General features: G+C 45.1%; 1 protein-coding gene across 27 annotated transcripts in view; it reads left to right on the top strand.

Moving 5' to 3' along the window:
* Positions 1 to 5009: 5009 nt before the first annotated feature.
* WNK2 (WNK lysine deficient protein kinase 2) overlaps positions 5010 to 22747 on the top strand; it is a 99001-nt gene continuing 81263 nt past the window's right edge. For 5 of the 27 annotated variants that reach the window (XM_085590878.1, XM_085590868.1, XM_085590875.1 and 2 more), the window contains exon 1: positions 5369 to 6160. In XM_085590878.1, coding sequence (XP_085447004.1) covers positions 5459 to 6160 — 702 coding nt within the window. In that variant the 5' untranslated portion in view covers positions 5369 to 5458. Of the gene's footprint in view, positions 5148 to 5348; positions 6161 to 22747 lie in introns of those variants that run through there. The other 22 variants (XM_085590862.1, XM_085590864.1, XM_085590866.1 and 19 more) reach the window with 14 other exon arrangements.

The following is a 22747-nucleotide window of genomic DNA, read 5'->3' as shown; positions in this document are numbered from 1 at the left end:
TTATGCCTATTAAAATCTGTAGGAATTAAAAACATGAAACATTTTTTTCCATCTATACTTGTCATGCATGTTAGAATGATATGTTATACTAATGTCACACTGCAGGGCAAAGAAAGCTAAATGGAACCCAGCCCCTCCTGCGGAGGGTGGCACACACCTTCCCACCGCTCGCTCCCTGCCCTTGCCTGGCTCCCTGACCTGCAAGGTGAGTTTGCCAAGAGCATCCATCATTCTGACATAAAGAGATGATTGTTTACACTTTTGTGATTAGTTTGTATTAATTCAGTTACTGAGTATCATAGAATCAGAGTCATTAAGGTTGGAAAAGACCTTTAAAACCAAGTCCAACCATTAACTTGAGATTAACTGATACTTAGGAAGAAGTTCTTTACTACAAAGGTGGGCAGGCCCTGGCACAGGTGCCCAGAGCAGCTGTGGCTGCCCCTGGATCCCTGGCAGTGTCCAAGGCCAGACTGGATGGGGCTTGGAGCAGCCTGGAACAGTGGAAGGTGTCCCTACCCATGGCAGGGGGTGGAATAAGATGACCTTGAATCCTTCTAGGATTCTATGATACTTGGACCACTGTATCTAGAGTCCCTATAAACAAATTATTAGAATAGAACATAGATGACCTAATGGAGAATATATTGTGAAACTGGATTTTTAAATGATGATTATTGTTCTTTCAAAGAAAAAGCAATTACTACATAATACTACATTAGAACCCATAGCACATGTGCAGCTAAAAGAGCATGCCCTGGGTGCAACTGAAAGTAAGCTCTCAATAGGTATTTGACCTGATTTCAATCCGGTCATAAATTATATAAAAAACTGAGTTAATAGAAAACTGGAGGCCAGTACAGATGTTTCCATGGTCTCCTGCAAGCATTTATTTTAAACAAATAAAAAATTTCTCAGTATCTGAGAACCTGAAAGTCAAGCTGGTCAAACTGGTCTGAATTCCTCACTCAAAACTAACAAACACAGAAGGAAAATAAGGGATGTTATTAAGTGAAAATGGTTCTTTTTCTCCCTTTTAAAATGAACACTAACTATTAACTGGGACAACCTGTCCTGCTCTGTGTCAGTGAGTGACTGAATGTTCCTGCCAGATGTGAGGTGAGTCAAAGACAGACCTGTGGTAATCTGCTTGTCAAGTGGAAATGCCCATCTGTGCTCTGGGGTGAGGTGTGTCTCACTTAGCACCGTGCATGGAGAGAGAACTTCACCCAGGGGATGAGCATCTTAGCTTTCGTTCCTTAAAGGAGCAGTTCTAGTCAAAGGCTTGATTGAAGTCACAGTCTGAGGTAACACCTTCGCTGCCTGTCAGTTGAAATGTGCTATAATTTCCAATGCCATCTGCATACCAGTCAGCTCTTGAGGGTGACTCTACTTCTAGCTTGTTCTGATGATGGTTGATGATCCAATATTCAGGTAAACTGAAACTGTTCATCTTTTTCCATGCCCTTTAGTAATGAAGCACACTGATGTAGTAAGCTGTGTGGGTAGAACAACCTCCTTATGTCTGTGTCTACTGGCTTGCACAGGCTGAAAGAGGTGAGCAGAAAAATCAACAACAGCTTTCTGCCTTGGGTAAACTGAGAAAAGTAGAGGCAACCCCATAAAATAGCTTTTCACAAGAGAAGGAGAAGGTTGGAGGGGACCACAGTCAGCCACCTGGTGCTCCTGCTCAAACAGAGTCATTCTAGAGCACAGGACTGTGTCCACAGACAGCTCTGGAGTATCCCCAGTGAGGGAAACCCTCTCTGTGCAGCCTGTTCCATTGTGAGGTCCCCTGCCCAGGACAGGGGACCTTTCCTTATGGAAAGGTAGCTTGTAGGTAACTGTTCCCAGTGCTGAGGGCTTTGGGTAGATGGGAGAAACAAAGACTGCATCAGTCTGTACTTTGGGTGTCATCCCAGTCCCCCCTATATGCCTGCTGAGCATTCCTCACCCATGAGGCATGAGCTTGGGACAGGGGGCTGGCTCAGGACTGCTTGAGCACAGGGTATGGGAGAACTGGGCACTGGATCCCTCTGTGGCTATGTGTCCATTGTGGTCATTGACACTGGGGAAGGCTGGAATGGCTGCTCCCGATGGCTGAGGAAGAGTGCTCTGTGTGCTGGGCAGCATCCCTCTGCCGGGACGGGCCATTGTTTCCTGCCATGGAGTGCTAGATCAGACTGGGGCTAGTCTCAGAGCTGCCCACGCTGTGCCACACTGCTCTGCCCCGTGGTGCCCCGTGCTGTGACACCTCTGCTCAGCTCACTCACCTGGAGATGTAGAGCAGGCAGAGGGCAGCATGGAAAAAAGGTCAAACAGCTATCTGAGAAGAAGCATTTTCTTTCCGTTTTAGAATATTAAAGATCATCATGTAACAGACTCAGAGCACTTGATAGTGGATCACAATTAAGTTTGTGACCTGCAAATTATTGCTAAATTTTCAGTAGACAAATGGACACAGGAAGAGCCCTGGTACAATGTGGCACTGGACAGCACAAAAACTCAGCTGTTAGAACAGGTGTTGTTTCATCTGTGGAGCCCTGGGAAGGGGTCAGGGGACACCGGTGCAGCCTGGCAGTGCTCGTGTATCCTCCTGAGTTAGGGGTGGGATGCTCTCTACACCTGAGGGTGTCCCTCTTTCTTCTGGCAGGGCCTGGCAGACAGGGAAATCCAGTCTCCTTTTCCCCCCATATTTTTCTTGATTGTGGGTTTTGGGGTTGATATTTGGTCAGCTCTAGAATATTCCCATTTTATCCTGTCCACCTGCAGAGTGAAATGCTGCCAGCTACATTTAGCCCTCTCATTACCCTGAATCTTATTCATTTTCTACATGGTGGTGGGAATTTCTGTTACTCTGAAGAGAGTTTTAGGTCATTTTATGTAATAAGTAGGAGAAAGTGTCAGAGCTCTTCACCTTCCCTTCTTTTCTCCTGGTAATTGCAGACTGCTCTCTACCGAATCTCCATGTGCAGAGAGGTGCAGAGCCCAGCACACAGGATTAATATTCAGGAATTTGGGTTTCTATACAGCACACAAATCCATGTTTCATGCCACAATTGCAACTCCTAGAAATATCACTGATATTTGAACACTTCAAAAAGCAAAACCACTGAAAGATCAAATACATCCATTAGGCTGAATTGTTAGTTGTGTGATTTGTAAAAATAAGCCACCAGTGATTCTATTGACAATGACTACCCAGTTTCTTATTTTAAAAGGGTTTTTTTTTAAAAAAATTGTTAACTAAAAATTAATTAATTAAAAGAAGAACTAATTATGATTGCCTGACAGTCAACGTCCCTTCCCTCAGAAATCTCAGGGAATAATTACTTAGTAAACCTTCTCTTTTTATTTTTCTTTATTTACTTAAATTTTCATTACATATGGTATGTTTGTATGAACCTAATACTTGAGAAAGGAGCTTGGCAGTAGTGGCAACCAGCGTCATTTTTGAAATTTACAGAGCAGAAATGTCACAGCTGTTACAGGGCACAGCCTTTGGCAAAGCCAGTGTCCCACGTCTGTCCTCACCTAAGGATGGATTACAGAAGTTTGGGTTGGAAGAAATCTTAAAGTCCATCTAATTCCTAACCCTGCCATGGGCAGGGACACCTTCCACTATCCCAGGATGCTCCAAGCCCCGTCCAAACTCGCCTTGGATATTTTCAGGGATGGGGCAGCCACAGCTTCTCTTGGAAACCTTTCCCAAGACCTCTCTATCCTCACAGCCAATAATTCCTTCCCCATATCCCATTTAACTCTGCCCCCTGGCAGTGAGAAGCCATTCCCTTTTGTCCTGGACTTCTAGGCTGTTGCCCAAAGTCCCTCTCCAGCTCTCCTGGAGCCCTTCTTCTCCAGGTGAACACCCCCAGCTCTTCCAGCCTGTCTCCAGAGCAGATGGGCTCCAGCCCTCCAATTCTTTTTGTGGCTTCCTCTATACCAGCTCCAACAGGTCAATATTCTTCTGGTGCTGAGGCCACCAGAACTGGAGGCAATGCTTCAGTTGGGTTCTTTGAACCTAACACAGCACAGATAGGTGTCGAGATCAAAGTTTCCCTCTATCTAGGCTAATTTGAAGTGTTGGTCACAGTGAATGATGGGGTCAATATCCACAGAGTGATTATTGAACTGCCTGGAATAGAGCAAAAACCCAAAAAAGATAACCCAAGGTTCCGAGGCTTGTCATGTGTTGTGACCTGCCATGCAGTACATAGGTAGGCTATGTGGTGTTTGCAGTGGCCACATGCGAGTCGGTCCCTGGTCACATTTTGCATTTGAGGAATGCTAAAAGACGCTGTGTGCAAAGAGCATCCAGTTTCCCTTCAAGTCACCTTCCCTTTGCCTGAAGCCGTGATAATCGGCTGCTTGGCACAGCCACCTCCTGGATCCAGAAATCAGAGCTGAGGCCCGTGCCCTGCACCCATCCCACACCTGTGCGGGTGCTGAGCGCTCGGGGAGATGCTCTGGGGGAGCTGTCTGGGAGTGATGCACTCGGGGAACGCTTTGGGAGGGGTGCCGTGGAGGGCAGGCTCTCGGTGGATGCTCTCGGCGGGATGCTCTGGAGGGGATACGCTCGGGGAACGCCTGTCGTGAGGATGCCATGGGAGGACGCTCTCGGGGGATGCTCTCTGAGGATGCTGTCAGGCCCGCGGGGGCACCTGCCGAGGGGCGGAAGCTGCCGGACGGGGAGCGAGGCAGCGGCGGGGCGCGAGACCCTCCCATTGTCTGCGGCGGGGCGGGGCGGGGGAGCCGGCGCCGAGGACGGGGGGCGGTCGCCCTCCCTCCGCAGCCTCATTGGCGGCCGCCGAGCGCCGGTGTCCTAAATGGGCGCTGCCCTGGAGCGCTGCCATTGACAAAAAAGCGGCGGTGGGGGGGGGGCGTGGTGGGGCTGCCGCAGGGTGTCCGCGGTCAGGGGCGCGGAGCCGCCGGGTGCGGAGCGGCAGGCGCGGCAGGGCCAGCGCTGCGGCGGGGGCGGGCTGCGGCGCAGGGGCGGGCCGAGCCGAGCCGCGGAGCCCCGCACCGGCAACGGCTCCCCCGGCCCCGCCGCGCACCCGGGCAGGCGCACGCCCGGCGGAGCCGCGCCTCCTCCGCCGCCCGCCTTCCTCCGCGCATGGCGCTGAGCGCGGCAGCCCCCAGCTCCGCACGTAAGTAACGGCCCCGACGCGCCTTTGTGCGCGGGCCCTCCGCAGGTGAGGGGCCGCACCGGTCGTCTGGCGCTTTCGGCCGCGCCCCTGCCGGGCACCGGGGACAGGGGGAGCCCGGTCAGAGCGGCCGCGGCCCGGCCCGGGGGCCCGGCTCGTCGGAGCCCCGGGGCCGGGGGAGGTGCCCGGGGGCCGGGCCGGGCCGTGGCGGCGCCTCAGGACTGCGCTCTGCCCCGCGGAGGTGGTGGCGCGGGCGCTGCTCGCGGCGACTCCCCCGGGCCGGGGCGGCGGCGGGCGCTGAGCCCTCAGCGCGGATGGAAAGTGGGGGTGATGCTAGAGCGGCACCTCGGCGGGGCAGCAGAGGTGGCGGCCGTGGCGGGGTTCCAGCGGCTGCCGAGCCCGGCGCTCCCCCGGCCGCGGAGGCTGGCGTGAATATGGATGGGCCCGGCGGTAGCGGGAGCGGGGCCGCCGCGGACACGGACGCTCCTGCAACGCCGGCAGCCTCCGGGGCCCGCCCGCCTCCCCGCGGCCCCGGTTCCAGGGACACCAAGCTGGTCCATCAGCGGTTCCTGCGGAGGAGCGTGGTAGACTCGGACCAGGAGGAGCCTGCCTTCGACCTGCCCGAGGCGGAGCACCAGCGAAGAATCATCCTGCTCCCAAAAACCAGGAGGATAATCGCGGAGCGGGCGAAGACGGGGCAGGAGGCGGCGGACCGGGAGGCTGAGTGCTCCAGGGAGCCGCGGGCAACGCCGGCCGCGGGCAGCGCCGCAGGCGCCGAGGAGCAGAAGGAGCCAGGCAAGGATGCGGAGCGGAGAGAGGCGCAGGATGCTGCCAAGGACCAGGGCAAGGCTAAGAAAGAGGAGCCCGAGGAGGAGGCTGATATGAAAGCGGTTGCCACCTCGCCGGATGGCAGGTTCCTAAAGTTTGATATTGAACTCGGGCGAGGATCCTTCAAAACGGTCTACAAGGGTCTGGACACAGAGACGTGGGTGGAAGTCGCGTGGTGTGAGCTGCAGGTAAGCCCAGCTGATCCTACTGTGCTTTTTTCTGTCTCATGAGCCGGGGACTAAAGGCACCGTGCTGGTGTCATTCAGAGCAGCTCAGCCCTGAGCAGCCTTTATGGTCACCATCGCTTAGAATCCAGTGTCTAACTATAGCGCAATATCCCCATTGGCTCCGGATCCACCACCTTATGTACACTCCTCCCACCTTTAACCCCCTCGGTCCGGCGCCGCTGCCGCCGCGGGGGCCACACGGGACCCGCCTGGTGCAGAGAAGGTCACGCGTGGCTTCCGCGGCGTGGGAAAGGGCGGAGCGGGGATGCTCGGCTCGGCCCCAGCCCTTCTCGGGGCACCAGCTCCCGGTTAAAATGACACCGACCGTCAGTGATTTGAGTGCGTTTGCAGGAGGAAAATTTCCTTTTGTGTTGTGGCTTTAGAAAGGCTGAGGAACTGCTCCCCCCGACCTTCCCTCTCCCCTGCCATGAAATTGTCACTGTCCTGGTGAATCAAACCTCCTAATATACCCCGGTGCTTGCCTTTTTTTAGGCACCATTTTGCAGTACTTTGGTTAGGTCAGAGACTTATCTTTGAGAGACAAAGGTCAAAGACAAATACCTTTGAAAAGACGTATTTTTACATTCAAGTTCTAGATCTTCAGAATGAAGTAGTATCATTCAGTAGTATCTAAAGAGAATGAAGCTTTAGATGCTATCTTTTGCTGTTACCCTGTCTTGGGGTTTGTAGCTTTTGGTAAAAGTCACAGTAGTACATACCTAATTTTTTTTTTTATATTTTTTTTTTTGCTTATAGTGAAGCTTATAGTGCCTGTTGCCTCACTTTTGTTGGCATCCATTGGAATGAGACCTAGCTAAGAGAAAAACCTAATACAGAATTAATATTATTTTATTTTCAGACGGAGTTACTCTGCAACTTAGGTGAAAGGAGGTTTAACTCTTCATTATAATTTGGGATCTTTAAACTTCCATTGGATAGCTGAGCTTTATGGCCTACAAGAGTGCTTGAAACTGACATGGAAATAATGTGTTATTGTATGTCTTAGCTCCTGGTTGGTTGGTTGTATTTTAATGTTGCCCAATCTGTTTGCAAATTACTCTAGGCTGCCTGGGATAGCTGGGGATGGATGTACAGCTACATCTTTATTCTCTGATGATTTCATTACACAACATAATCATAATTCACTGCAACAGTTATTTCTTAATAAGAATTATGGGGAACACTTCTCAGTCTTCATAGTCGTGCATTCCCTGGCTTTTATCAGACAGAGATGCAGAATGGGACACACAGCAGCCAGGTGAGGTATGGAGGGCTGGTGGTGAGGGGCTGAACTCCTATGTCCTCCAGCCTGGGGGTCCTGGTGGTTTGTGGGGAAAGGGGATCTGGGGGATTGTTAAGGGGATTTAAAAGAGAGCTGCTGGAGGAAGGCTGGGGGCAGGCCTGGGCTTTTGTCTGGCTTTGCTGGGAATTGAATCCGGAGTGTGTAAGTCTTCTACTTCAGCAGCCCGAAATCCACGCGGGATAGAGGCTGAGATGCTGCTGGAGGGCAGGTTTGGAGAGGCTGATGCTGCTTCTGTCAGTCCATGCAGCGCAGGCCAGCCCCATCACTGCACAGCCGTAGCACAGACCCAGAATTCAGCATGATGCCAGGTTTTCTCAGAGTGCTCTAGCAGGGGGATCAACATAGATGGATTTTCCACGTGTTTTCTGTAACGGAGCAGCTTTAACAACCAAAGCCTGTCAAATGTATTGGTGAACACTGCTTGGAAGTGCTAGTCTGGATCATGTACACCTAAGGAGGAGACTGGGAAGGGAAAACTGCAGTGTGAAAGCTTTCTTCCTGGTGAATGGCCTTCATATTCTTAATTACACTTGTTTAGGAATTCTTGTACTGACTGCGTGTGAAGAAATCTGTATAATACTTAAATTCCTATTAGTTTTCACTATATATGCTTCAGCCCAAAGCAGATCTTACTGGTAGATATTTTAAATTTGATACAGGATTTGCTTGAGGCTTCTAATTGTGGAAAGAAAACTATTGTTTGGCTGCTTTAGAGAACTTGGTGTGAATCCCTTGGAGGCAGGGGCTGCTGGGTCTCTTTAAACTCTACTGTGTGCAGTTTTGAGTGATGCCGAAGGTAAAGGTGAGTTCGTATGCGACTTTGGAAGCCAGTACTTCTGTCTGGATTGGGAAAGCCTCATTGAATGACAACAGCCTTTAACGACTACAGGATTAAAACCTGTGCCTCTGGACTGGATTTGCATGGAGGAGGCAATGGGAGAAGGTGTGAATGGCAGTATTGTCTCTTTAACTTGTAGAATACTTTCAGTTCAGCTGGGGAATTTTGGGGAAGACATTCAGAGGGTGCTGTCAAGTAAGTCACATTATTCATGGCTGCTTTTATTTATTTATTTTTGGTTTTTTAACTGTGAACTGTGTCAGATCTGCTTCGATTTGTGTTTCTCTGCACAAATTTGAAGTTCCCTATAGGTAGCAGGAGACTGAGTGGAAGCCATCATATCACCATGCTGTTGGAGACACAATGCCTTACTCTGCAGTCTCAGAGAATGCTACACCATCACAACCCAGGCCAGAGACTTTTTGTGGAAAAATTGCTGCAACCTGTAGTATTTTTCTTGTGGAGATGCACTTGTGCTTGTTCCACTTGTTTCCACTTGGGAAATTAAAGTGGACAGTGTTGAGGTTCCATGCAGGCATTAATGCTGTCCTGGCTCAGCGGTTTTTCAGCAACCTTGTGCTGTTGCCTGTGTGTCTTTGTCCATCTGTACAAAGGCCTTGCAAGCTATTCTTATTCAATGGCTTTATTTCATTGAAAAGACGGCTTTAGGGTTCAGAACTGAAGTCATAACTCTGATTAGGGCAGGACCCGAGCGCTAACCAAATGATCTGGGTTTTAGACCTGTCTGAAATGGTGAAAGCTGTAGCTGAATTCCAGCTAGAAAATAAGGCTGTTGTTTCTTCATGAAGCTGAAGTGCTGGAGCAAGATTAGTGTGCCCCTGCAGTTTTGGAAGAGTTTGCATTCCAAGGTTTTCAGCAGCTATAATTAATATTAGTTGATGGTGTACAATTGCTGTGTGGTGGGGCTTTGGCATAACAGTATTTCAGTGTTGTACTCCTAAATAAAGTGTTGGGTCATGAATAAGGAATACAGCCTTTGCCACTCCGCTGATTGCAAGACAGATATTCAGTTTAGTTAGATGAATGGTTTCAAAATGCCCATCATGTTTCCCTTTGGGAATATATAGGGATTCTGCAAAGAGTCAGACCTGGTATTGTGAAATGCAGAGGCCTCATTGTACTACATGGTTCTTTCTTGGACTGTGAATAGCACCATTGTATTTAATTTTCATTTTTTTTAATTGAGAGCTGGGGAAAGGTTGAGTTGTCTAATCCTGCTGTTGCAGGAAGGTGCGAGATGCCTGGTGATCATCACAGTCTTATGCCCCGTATCAAAATTCCAGGATTTTTTTTCCTGAAAAGGGTAGTAACTCCAGGATTTCACGTAGTGTGGTAGTTTGGCTTTTGTTAGTGTCCTTGCTGACTGGCAGCATTCATCTGATATCAAAATAGTAGCAAGTTACTATCTGTGCTGGTAATTTATTGGCCAGATAGACTTTGTAGTGTAAATGAGCAGAATAATTTAGAAAATCTGGGAGAAGAGACAGAGACTATATCTGAAGTCTGCTCACACTAAGTGAACTTCAAGACCAATTTTGTCTGTTTCCAGTTCTTGTGACTGTGACTTCTGTTTAAATGGAAACAATTGGTTTAGCTGTGCTCTACGGTGTCAGTATGAAAATGTTTGCGTTTCCCTGTATCACTGGTATTTGTTAGCAGAGCTGTTGCCCTGGCATGGAGAAGCAGGGCAGGGATATGGTAGTGAACTATTAATAGACTGCTTCTCAAATTCAGTAAATAAAATAGAGCTGGGTCAAGCTTCACATTCTGCTTGTGAATCACACAAGACTCCTTTCTTTTGCTTTGAGCACATTGTGCCTCAAGGTTGGTTGTGTACTCTTAGTTCTGGTGAAACTCTTCATGCTAAATGTGTGGGTCCAGATGCCATAAGAAGAAATTACTTCAAATCAGAGCTAGGTGTAAAGGATAATTCTGGTCCCTTTGGTCATCTCATATCCACAGTTGATGGGGGTGGAAAAAGTTGATGTTGCAAGCTGTCACTGTGGTGATCCTTGCAATTGATATGCAGTCTGACATGAGTGAGGTTGTGGCTAGGGTGTAACAGGTTTAAGGGTTTGGAGGCAATGGTAATGATGTGCTAAAAGATGCTGGCTACTGGAGTTAATGCATTTTGGTAGTGTGAAGGACTAGAGATGCTGCATAGGTTTGAAAGAATGTCTCCTGGAAGGTAGAAGACCCACTGTAAGGGTTAGGTGTTAAAGCATTGTTGAGGAAGGAGGCTCCTGCCTCAGGAGCCTACTGCAGTGGTGCATGTGGGTTCAGTGACAATTGAGAAGTTTGGTTTTTAGATTTGCCACGATGTGGCTGTTGATGGGTAGCAGCAGGACACTTACTTGTGTGTGCCTTAAGCTCTGGACTGGGTCTGCTCGCCAGAAGGCATAAATATGAACTAAGTGCTGATGTGTGATGCCTGGACAGGCCGTAGGTGTAAGGCAAGGGCAGCCAAAGGTGTGTCACACAAGATATGTGACATTTGGCACTCTTACTGGAAGAGGCATCTTCACTGTGCTGCAGCAGGAGGGGCTTGTAGATAGCAGCTGGAGGGTATCCAGAAGGGTCATGTGGAAGCAGAACTGGTTTGCTTCATGTTTAAGTGTATACATATGAAGTTATGTTTGGAAATGTATCTTTTCCCTCAAGAGACACTTGTGGACAGCATGGGTGCTATCCCAGTGTTGATTTTGATGGGTCTGAAACCGAGGTTGGTCAAGAAGGGCAGCAGATGATTTTCCTTTTGGTGTTAAAAAGTCAAATGGAAACAACCTTCAGTCCAAGCACCTTGCTATTCATGTGTAGCTCTGAAAGGAGGGAGCAGCTCCCTGATTGTGCTGGCCTCCTGCCACCTGGGAAGCAGAGGTCAGCCGTCCTGTAGGAGGGATCACAGCCACCTTCTCCAGCACTGCCTGGCTACAGCTGCTTCTGCCTGGACTCTGCACCAGTACAAGAGTAGTTGTATGTCCTTCTAAGCCCAGTTTCTACATAAACCACAAAATAGAGCCCCTTTTATGTGTGGCTGGTCCCTTGCTCTGGAATGAACTGATCTTCAAACCACAAGCAACTTCCTCTATCCCTGATTAAAATTTCATCATCCTCCAATGGAATTAGGTCCGTATCTCATTCTGGCTTTATGCTTATCCTAAACAGTGTGCTTGTTGGGAATTTTGCCCATTCATAATTAGCTACTTAGCTTCTGAGAGATTCACATGCAAATACCCATGCCCTGTAAAAGACAATGGGAGTTTGGACATGGAGTGGATCACAAGTCCTGCTTGTTCTCCCCTATCCACTGTGTTGTGAATACAAGTTGTGACATGTCACTGAACCCCTCTAAGTCTTAGGAAGCATCTTATTTCCCAGCTGGTTGTCTGTAACAATTGGTAAACCTGGATTGAGTTTCAAATCAGCTGGTAAAAATGTGCACTGAAAACTTTCTGGAGTGACTCTTCTATGATGTGCAGGTTGTAGGGGGTGGTGATATCTCTTCTTAGTCCCTCAAAGAAATATAAGTAAACTCATGCCTGTACTCATCTTGAGTATCTACTGCCCTTCTTGACCAACCTTGGTTTCAGACACATCAAAATCAACACTAGGATAGCACCCATGCTGTCCATAAGTGGCACTAGAGGGAAAAGATATTTTAGGGGAGATGCTCCATCTTGGTCTTGAATGGTCTTACCTGTGCTGTCAATTCACCATAATCTCCAAAATGCATTAAAAGAAAATTATACACACTGGAAAATTATTTTACTGTATGGTGTTAGTTACAGTAATATGGCTGTGTGATACACTGGTTAAATGTGCAGTGGGAGTAGTGGGCAAAATGAAAGACCATGTTCTCGGAATGTCCATCTTGTTTAATCTGTTGAGGAAGGAGTAACTGAAGACCTAATACCATCTGTTCCTCAGTTGTTCACTGCAGAGGTCTCTAAACCACTTATTCATGAACTCTGGGGAAAACCGAGAGGAGAAGGCAAAGTCAAGTAACACTGTGGGCGATTCTAACTTGGCCATGTGAATTCAATCTGATCTTCATTCTTGACCTTCTTAAAGGAAAATTAAATGTTCTTAGAATGCTATTTGATCCTGTGATGTATCTCAGCACCACCTTACTAAATTTAATTTGAGTTTTAGACATTGATTAGATTCATATGTTTTGCAAAAAAAAAAAGTAAACATAAAAGGAAATTAGCTTTTTTTTTTTTGTTCACACCAGTTCTGTTTTGTAATGGTTTTGTTTGGGGGAGGCTGTATAGTAGCTGGTTGCTAAAGCTATTAATTAATATATTTTTCAGATTCTTGAAGTCCTGACATAGTTAATCTTTCTCTATTTTAAAGGCCTTTTGTTTCATCAAAATTCAGAGAATTTGAAAGTAAACCTGTATGGATGATGGCTGCCTTATAGTTTGTTTGGGGATTTTTTGTTTATTTATGTAGTTCTGTGGAACTGTCAAGTATTTTCCATCAACTTTTGTGCAAAGCATGAGTCTCTAAATGGTGGTTCAGAACTGAGCATGGTAATGTGATATTCTGTATTCCTGAATTAACAGGGCTTGTCCAAAGGCAGTGTCAGTGCCTCTTACATGCTTAAACTGCCTATAACCCAGTCAGACTAAACAGATGAAGGGTTTTTTTCTTTAGCTGAATAATAAAATTTGTTCTATATTCTATAAAATAAAACTTTATTAAAAAGAACAGTTGACAGTTGGTCACGTCATGTATTGAGAACTGAGTATTGATTTTACAGAGGTAGGATTTGATTTTAGCCACACAAATACTATCTGGACCAGGCACTGCCTCTGTCTGCTTCCGAAATGGATGTTCCTTTCTCTCACTAGCGCGTGCTCAAAGGATTATAGTTGTGGTGTTTATTCCAGATTTTTATACAGTAAGCATCTTTTTCACATTGCCTTTCCCAATGCTGGATTGCTTCAGTTAGAGGAGCATTTCAGGTGCCCCATTGTGCTGGCCAGAGCTGGTGCAGCTGTGGTGCTTGACTGAGCAGAATCAATCCTACTGTTCAAACAGAATGCTTGGGAATGTGGCGGTGGGGAAATCACAAAATTTGCAGTGGATGTAGCTCTTTGCTCAGGCCTGTGCTGCACTCTGCTGAAACCCTGGAATCAGTTTTACAAGAGCCAGATATTATCAAAATAGGCCCATTTTGTTCCAGGCTTTGCTGATTAAGGAAAACAGGCATGGTTGTGTGCATCTGAACTTGTTTTGTTTCTCTTTCATATCAGTGTGTGCTTGGGGAGTTGTAGATAGTAAAGCATGTGTTACACTAATGAAATGGACTTGCTTTTATCTCAGTTATAACACTTATATTGCTAAGAATGGCAGAATCTTCTGTTTTGAAAGCATGAAATTGCAGGAGCTGTGCCCCTCACTCATTCCTTAGCTGCCGGGGCAGTAGTTTAAGGCAGCTTGGTAAAGGCTCCAATGAGCCTTATACATGTGAGGGGAGCTGGGAGTGAATCTCCCCTCATGGTATAAGTTCTTTAGTCTAAGTTTGGCCATTATAGGAGGGGAGATGGGCACTACCCTCTTCTAGGTGTCATGTCAGAGGAGAGTAGTTGCCATCACTCAGCTCTGTCTCCATGTGATGGGTGTGTAGTTTGAGGAATGGCTGAAGAGTTAATTTCTGGATCCCAGCTGTGCTCACACATGGCGGGGCACGTTCCAAGGCTGAAGCCATCTGGGCTGTGTGCTGGAGGCGGGAGCTGGTGCAAGCACCTTATCTTGAGGAAAGGCACAGAGCCCTTAGTGTGCTGGCAGCTGAGGACTGGCTGTCCGAGTCCCAAGTACCTTCAGCTGAGTTCATTTGGACTCAGGTCAATTTTATGCCTTATTTTTACAGTCTCATGTTAAATTAAGCTGACTGGATAGATTCCGATGTGATACAAGATTTTGCTGTGGAGGCATGCTGTGGCTTCCTTTAGGCTGTGGACAGCTCTGAATTCCTCTGTGAGCAAGAGGATTAAGCCTTCTTTTCAAAGTATAGAAAGAAGAAACCTGTAGCAAATAACTGGTTGAAAGAGGGGAGTGAAATATTTTAAGTTGCTGGAATAAATGATAATTTTTATGTTTAGGGCTTGACTGGTTGAATTTCTGTCCTCACTCATGAGCACTCTGCCAGAAGCCATTCTCCTGCCATGCAGTAGGTACACAACATCCCTCCACAGGTACTGCTAACATTGAAGGCTTTGATGAGAGACTGACATCCCTGACCATGAGAAACTATGAGTGATTAAAAAGTGTGTGATTAAAATGTGTGTCTATCTGTTCACTTGAATGAATCCATAATGACAAGTTTATAACTAGTAAAGCTACAAAACTATTAGAAAGAGCAATTCTTTCTTTAAGTAACACAAAAACATTAAATACAGCTTCATTTACTGAAGTATGGATATACTTCTTTTAGTGTGCTTTTTGTTTGAGAGAAGGACATAACAAGCTCAGGCTTATGCACCTGTGGGCTTCAAAGAACATTTTGCCGCATGGCTGTGTTTTGAGGCTTTTCAGTGTGAAATGAGACACTTGGTATCATGAAGCCTGGGTATTCAAAAGCAACTGCCACAAGGAGGGGACTGGGGATTTGATTTTAGCCACACAAATAGTATCCAGACTTCCTTTTACTTACTGGGGTTGTAGCCATGTTGGGAGGGAATCTCCAAGCATGGACCTGCTGATGGAGAGTGCCTGGAATGGGCAGGTCTGTGCCTGGGGCCCTTGACTTTGTCTAAGCAGGAGACCACAAAAAAATACACACTTTACAAACTTGGCCCCTGAAAATTAATTCCAGTGATTGCTGCTGAACCCTGCATTCTCTGGGTGTGATAGGTGTGACTGGTGCTGGTCTGGATTTGTTACAGTTTAGGGAAGGGTTACAGGGTACTTCATCAGCCCCTTCCTGCCTGCTTTTGACGTTTTTAGAATCGCAGAAGGGTTTGGGTTATAAATGAACTGAAAGACCATCTCATTTCAGTCCCCTTCCAAGGGTTTTGGACAATTTCCACTACACCAAGTTGTCCCTAGCTCCATCCACCCTGGCTTTGAACATGAGCAACCTGTGTCAGTGCCTCATCACCCTCACTGCCTTGTTAGGAAGGCTTTATTAGTCAAATGGATGCCACCTCACAGAAGCTTTCCAGTAGGCTTTTAATAAGCACTTTAAATTACTTTTTTCCTTCTCATTCCTTCTTGTTCCTGTCTTTTGCCACCCCTCTAAAAGCTAAAAGGACACAGTTCTGCTCTTAACACCTTCTACACTGCCACAGGGTTTATACACTTACCCTTTTTTCACATTCCTTATTTTACTTTAGAGGGTCATCTTAACAGTTGCATGAAATTATCTCCTGTGATTAATCTGATGAGATGCTATTTTATCTGAGAGCCTCTCAGTTGTGCAGGGTGATTCCTTGGGCGCTGCTTTGTGCAGCCTTGGGACCATCAGTCAGTGACAGCTGGGACAGCATCTGGTGTCTCTGAACATCCTGATGAACCTGGGAGAGAAATCAGAATTTGCAGAGAAACAAAGGAAAGTAGGGTGGCAGCTAGTGAGACAAGATACAAAGGCAATTTATAACTTCTGGTGCAATAATTGTTTCTGATTCTTAGCAGTGACTGATAGTTGTTACCTTCCTGCCTGCCTTGTTGATGCTTTGGTACTGCAGTTCTGCTTCTGCAAGTACAGTCCACATACTGGAAGTGCTTTTTTTAAAACCAAGCTTCCATAAAGCTTATATATTCTGCATTTTTGTAGGCTTTATCTTGATTGCAATATCTCTTGAGTTTTAGAATTGAAATTGTAATTTACGATTTCTGTTAGATAAAGAAAAGTAGTCATTAAAACATTTTCACAAAGCTAATTTTTGAGTGCAAAAAGAGATAACAGTATAATGTTTTATGAACTGTGACTTTTGTGCCTTGAAAGATTTACGTATTTCCTAATGGATTTCTGACAGCATGGTAACTAATGAAATTCTCTGGCAGTGGAGTCCTTGGTGCCTAATAGGATGTGAACTCCCTTTGTGGCTGCTTCAACAGTTTGGTTATTTCTGATAGTGCTCTATCAAGTTTACCAGAAATTGAGAAGTGCTTTGTTTCCATGTGTTGCTACCATTATTTACTCACTAAATGTATTGTGGAACATATTTTCCTCAAGAAGCAAAGGCTGAAAATCAACCTTTGAATGTGTTTTTGACAACCACTAGAAATAACAAGAATGGGTGACTTTTCTTACTTCTGTGATCACACAGTGGTTTGTTTTAGAGGCCGCCTTAAAGCCCATCCAGTGTCCTGCCATGGCAAGGACACCTTCCACAGTCCCAGGCTGCTCCAAGCCCTGTCCAGCCTGGCCTTGGACTCTTCCAGGGATCCAGAGGCAGCCACAGCTCCTCTGGGCACCCTGTGCCAGGGCCTGCCCACCCTCAGAGGGAACAATTTGTCCCATAAAAGAATTCTTACTCTTCATAAGTTTGTTGTGTTGATGCAAGATAACAAACTCTCAGTGGTTTTTGTATATATTTTTCTTGGAGGATACATCCTTCACTAATCTATAGTCTGTGATGCAGCAAAGTGTTGAATTGTGTGACTGAAAAAAATGGATGGACTGGTTTAACTGGAAGATCTTACATATGCTGGAATGTTAATTGGTCTTAGAGGTCTAAGATGAATAATTAGTCATAAAAGCCTGATCACCTGTTTTTAAGGTGTTCAGTTAAAAAAAAAAAAAAAACACAAACAACCAAAAAAAACCTTAAAAATGTAAGATGCTTGTGTACCAAAGTTTAAACCCCCCTGAGGCAGGGTTTATACATGTTTCAGTAAGCATTCTGTCTAGTCTTTTCTTTAAGGATGTGCCATATTTTGAAATGTGGTTACATTCTCAGAACAGAAGGTTTTATTCTTAGGTTGCCCAAAATTCCCATGTAAATTTACCTGCTTTAAAAATAATTGCATGCACTGATCATGCTGGGGTGGTGGCAGGTCTTAAGAATCTGGCACGATCAAAGTGAACACACAATTGTTTTAAATGGATGGAAGGCATGAGAAGCCATGCTGTAGCTGTGTAGAGCATGCCATAGTGTGTAAGCCTGGACTCGGGCTGTAATTCTCACAGGGGAAATCTCAGTGCAAAATCAGCATGTTTGCAAATACATGTATTTTTATAACACAGATAGAGTTGGTGGTTCCGGGGCTTGACTTCTTAACCTTAGATATGGAGGTGAAAATACAGGCTCAAATGCTTCCTTTGCTTTTCAGAGAATGTTCTGGTAATTCTACCTTTCTTCCTGAAGCTGATTTAAGGAACATTGTAGCTGCTCTCTGGCTTCATTTTTTAGTGTAACACCTTTTTTAATAGCTGATGTGGGATAAATCTGTGAACAACGCTGCAAGTGGAGATGGAATCCCTAAAGAAATGGCTGTGGAGTGATTTGACTTGATTTAGGTTACTTTGGTCTCACTGTTGAATTGCTGTTTTCTTCCATACTCATGGCAAGTGTTTCCCCTTTGTATTTTTGGGCTTTGCTTAAGGCTTGTCTTTAAGTAGTATGTGAGCTTTACTTTAAAAGACCACACAATAATTACCATAATAAAGTGTTTGGACTGGTGACATAAATACAAGAATCTAAATTTGTCAGTGTCCTCCTAAATTTAAGAACTAGTAAATGAGATTATGGCAATGAGTATTATTCTTTGTTAAAAGTGTTTTGAGGCATATGGGCTTTGAAAATTAATTGCTGTACATGGTATTCATAATGGAATAGGTAATGTGGTTCTGGTAGGTTGAATGACTTTAAAAAAAATCCCAAATCTTTAGCTTGTGAGTGCTCAAGTGTTTTCTTTTAAAAGTGCCTGGAGTAATTTAGGTAGACTGTAAACTGGTTAGGTAGTTCTGCCTAAGGCTTTTACAAACATCTGGAAGTGTCTTTGCTCTGGCTCTCCCTTGAGTGCTGTGTGTGAGACTGTGCTGACATTCACTGTCATACTCTAAGGTGCTAGAAAGTTAAGAAATTTGGGGTTTAAAATGGAATTACAGCTCCAATGAAGGCTGTGCTAAAACTTTTGTTTCATTGCAGTCAATAAATTTTTCATGACAGTTCTAATTTTGAAAGCTTCTGAAGATAAAGCTTTAAAATATTTTAAGTGAATCACTTCATTACTTAAAAGTTTTTTTCCCATCTTGAAAATGTCTGAGCTTTAGTATGGGATGGTAATCCATGTCTTGATGTTTTATTGTTATCATTTTTGTGATATTGAAACCGTTGACTTTGAAAATCAGCTGAATCTGATGGCAAGACTAATCCAGTCTCCTGCTGCAAAAAGCCCTTTGCTGAATCCCTCTGAGCATCCTCTCCTGGGAGGTCTAGAATTTAACTACAGATACTTAGAACCTCTTAGAGCTCCAACTTGTACATTTTTAATCTTATAGACTAACATAATCTACAAGAGCTGAAATATTTTGTGTATTTTTAATATTGTAGACTAAAATAGGGATACCAAATGGATATCCCTATTATAAAGGGAATCCAGCTTACTGATGTCACAGACAATATTTTAAAGTACTCTACCTGAATTTTAGCCTTGCAGACTGAAAAAACATGTTCTGGTAAAAGAATGCTATTTGCAGTAGATCATATTCTGTTTGTTTCAAAAGTGCTAACATAAACTGAGTGGTCTCTGAGAACTTTCTAATCTAGGGCTTGATGAAAACCAAGCTTTTTTTCCAAATGAAAGGCTCGGCATAGTGTGATACTGCTACTGGAATACCCAGGGAGGCTGCCCACTGCTCTAGTTCTTTGCACTGCAGCAGAGAAATCTCACTGATTATTTCTATGGAAAGAATGGAAAGGGGATGGATAATTTTTCTGGATTTATAATTAAGGGAGAGTGGGAAGGACTGATGTGGCCTGTGCTGTGTCTTGGTAGCCAGCAGTTGGGAGTGCATGCTGGGGGCCAGTGCCTGCAATGCTCTTTTAATAACATATTTTTCATGTGCATATTATTACAGAGGGAATGAATGTGGTTTTGTCCCATGGAAATGTCTAGCAAGAAAGGGGTGTGATAAGAAAAATCTCTTCAACCAGCCTTGTCTCAGTTTTCAGGGGAGAAAACTCCCTGACCCTCACTTGAGTTTCTCCCACTCTAGGAAAGGTTATGGGAATTAAGCACAAAAAAGAAACTACCGTGGTGTAGTTCAGTTTTTTCCTTTTCATGTTCAGTAGGTAAGGGCATCTATTTTTCATCTTGTATTTCCTGGTTCCTTTCAGAAGCTGCAGATTGGGACTGGTCTTTTACCTTTATCACCTGCATAGTTGAAAGTTGGAAATACTGAATCCTATTCCAGGCCAAGCCCACAAGATTTTTAGAAGGAATTTGTTGTGTGTGTTTGTCAAGTTGCAAAATGTTGTTTTCATGTGAAATGCCTTAATATTGTGGTGCATGTTCTTTGTGTTTGGTGCTTGTAGGGCTCCAGGTGTGTCATAGCAAGACCAAGGACTCCCTCTGCTTACCTGCAGGGTGCACATCTGGGATGTTTGTCAATTGAATCATAGCCCAGACCTCTGTTGACATATTTGTTTCCTAACCTATTTTCTTCTGTGTCATTTGAAACTATTTTTATTCAGAGTAGTGTTCTGAAGGACCTACTGTGTACTTAATAGATTTTTTAAAAAAAGAAAAACCGACTAAAAATGTCCCATTGGTAATGAAGGGTTATCACAGAGCTTTTAATTTGATATCCAACCAAGCAGCCATGGTATTTAATGTGTCCTTGGAACAGCAGCCAACATATAAAAGCCACAATAAGGAAATTATTAGTTATATCCTCCTCTCTGTTTAATGGGATGTCCTCTAAACTTACCTACATGGGCCTATGGCGGCTTCCTTTAAATGCGGTTTAGTTTTTTTTCTCTAACATTTTAATAAATAATGAGAAGCTGTCTGGGCTGTATGGGATAACTCATTGCACTTAATTTCTTTTTTTCCAGATAATTGTTCTTTGCAATGGGTATCCCTATTGTAAGGGATTCCAATTACTAATGCCACTGAAAATATTTATTTATTCTGAGCAGACCTATTCCTGTAATTTCTTCAAAGTCCTATTTTAAGTTGGTTAAGTTCTGCTGAGTTTTTTGTCTGGATTTAAGTGCATACCTATTTTTTGTAAGAGATTGTTTATATTCTCTCCATCTGTTTTGCATAACTTTTTAGGCTGAAGTATTCCTGAATTTCTTTATCAAGAGCCTGAAAATTAAATTGAGTAAGGAAATATTTTCTTCACTTTACATAACAATTTAAACAAACTATTACATATCAAATCAAACTTTTATTATAATGAATGCAAGGTGCACTGTAAAACTGGGTTGTACCAGATAATATTCTGCAGTTAATGAAAGATCTGTCTGAAGTTAAAAATATGAAAACAGTCAAGGAGATTCTATTGTGACAGCAATTCTCAGCTGTTGCTGAGAAATTGAAGCTGTCTTCTGAGGACTGTATTCAGTTATCTTTTTTGTCATCAGAAATTCAACTTGGACAGAGATGGCTGCAGATATGTCTCCCTGTGTGGCCTCTGCATCTCCCCATTCTGCCTGGTGTGAAGATGGGCTAGGGTATCTCCATGGGACCAAGCTGTATCTGTAGGGCAGCAGCTTGGGGAGAGGGGTCTGGCCAAGTAGGGGTCATGGGGCAGAGCAAGAAGGCAAGGATTAGTTGGGTTACCTGCTGTGAAATCTGTTTAGCAAGACATGTGTGGGTATTTCGGGAATGGGAGATAAGCTGTGATGGGATCAGTGGGTGGTGGTGATGGCCATGAGGCTCCTGGGGGCCCTGTGTGCACTGCCCTCCTGCTCTGTTAACTGGCACAGGCAAACAGAATCATAGACACATTAGGTTGGATAAGATCTCTTAAGACCATCAAGTCCAACCATCCCCAGCACCACCACCATGTATGCTACTGGACTGTGTCCCAAAGTGCCAAATCCACACATTTCTTGGATACTTCTAGGGATGGTGACTCCAGCACTGCCCTGGGCAGCCTGTGCTGGGGCTGAACAATTTCTGTGAAGAATTTTTTTCCTAGTATTCAACCTGACCCTCCCTTAGCACAACCTTAGGCCATCTCTTGTCTCATTTGTTGCCTGGCTTGTTACCTGCATAACTTGTCGCATGAATAACTTTCAGCTGTTTGGAAACAGGGAATAGTAACAGAGCCTCTTGTAAAGCAGGGCTGCAGGTCAGTCTGCCATTAGGACCTTTTCTTCCCATGCACAAGCTGTTCTTGCACAGGTTGTTGCTTGATTGCCTATGCTATTGAGGAAGAGAATGAGTCATAGGAGTGAGTTCCTAATGTTCCTTCCCCATGCACGTTCTGCTGTGAATGTGCATAGGGAAATGCAGTGAAAGCTGGTCCCGGAGAGCTCTGTCCACATGCAGAGGCACAGTTACACGATGTGGGCATGAGGAGCAACAAGAGCTGTTGTCTGTGGTGAAGCTATGAATGGTGGAGAACAGTGAGCTTGGCATTCCACACCAACACACAGGGCAAGGGGCATTGGGATTGTCCCAGACACTGATTGGTCTGCTTGATCTCAGATGTCTCAGATGTTTGCATAGTATTCACTACTGTTTGGACACAGCAGAGGGAAAATGCAGCTTGGGAAAGTTAATCAAGGTCTTAAGATGAGTGAACTGTGCACTGCGCTGCCTTGTTGGGCACTCCAGAGCTTTCTGCCCGGCTGGTGTCTCATGGGCAGGTTATCCTTAGGGCTCTGCAGTAGCCTGGAACCTGACACACACCCAGCTTGTGTCAGGTTGAATTTGGCTACTGCTGGAAATCATGTCGCACTGCTTGGCTCTTTGGGTTTGGGTTTTTTGGTTTTTGGGGTTTTTTTTGTTTTTGGTTTTTTTTTTTTTTTTTTTTTTTTTTTTTTTTGGGAGGTAAAATAATAAAGTAATGTCAGTGCAGCAGAAAATTGGGATGGCACTCCAAGTGTTTTTCCAGGGAAGATAAGGGAATTAAATGGATGCTTGCAAGAAGGGTTACTCAGGGACTCAGGATGACTGAGGGAGGGGAGGAGGGAGGAGTTGGGATGTATTGGGATGGATGGTTGTGGAAAGGAGGAAGCTCACAGTTCAGTAGCTGCCAGCAATATGCAGTCAGAGCAGGGGTGCCTTCTTATCCCCCTCTCTCCTGGTTTTCACCTAAGTGGAGCTGGCTTGAGTCTTCAGTGTGAGGTGGGGCTTGGAGGATTTCTTCCCTCTGGGTAAGATTTTGCCTGAATTGCTCTTTCTCCTTTTGCATTACATTTGCAGTGAGTCGTGGAGAAAGTCCTTGTCCTTTCTCTTGCCTTCCAGGTGG

This window comes from Lonchura striata, chromosome 12 (assembly GCF_050655825.1).
Source record: "Lonchura striata isolate lonStrDom1 chromosome 12, ASM5065582v1, whole genome shotgun sequence".
Classification (NCBI taxonomy): Eukaryota; Metazoa; Chordata; class Aves; order Passeriformes; family Estrildidae; genus Lonchura; species Lonchura striata.
The sequence above is the reverse complement of the archived record's forward strand: the minus strand, read 5'-3'. Positions and strand labels throughout refer to the sequence as shown.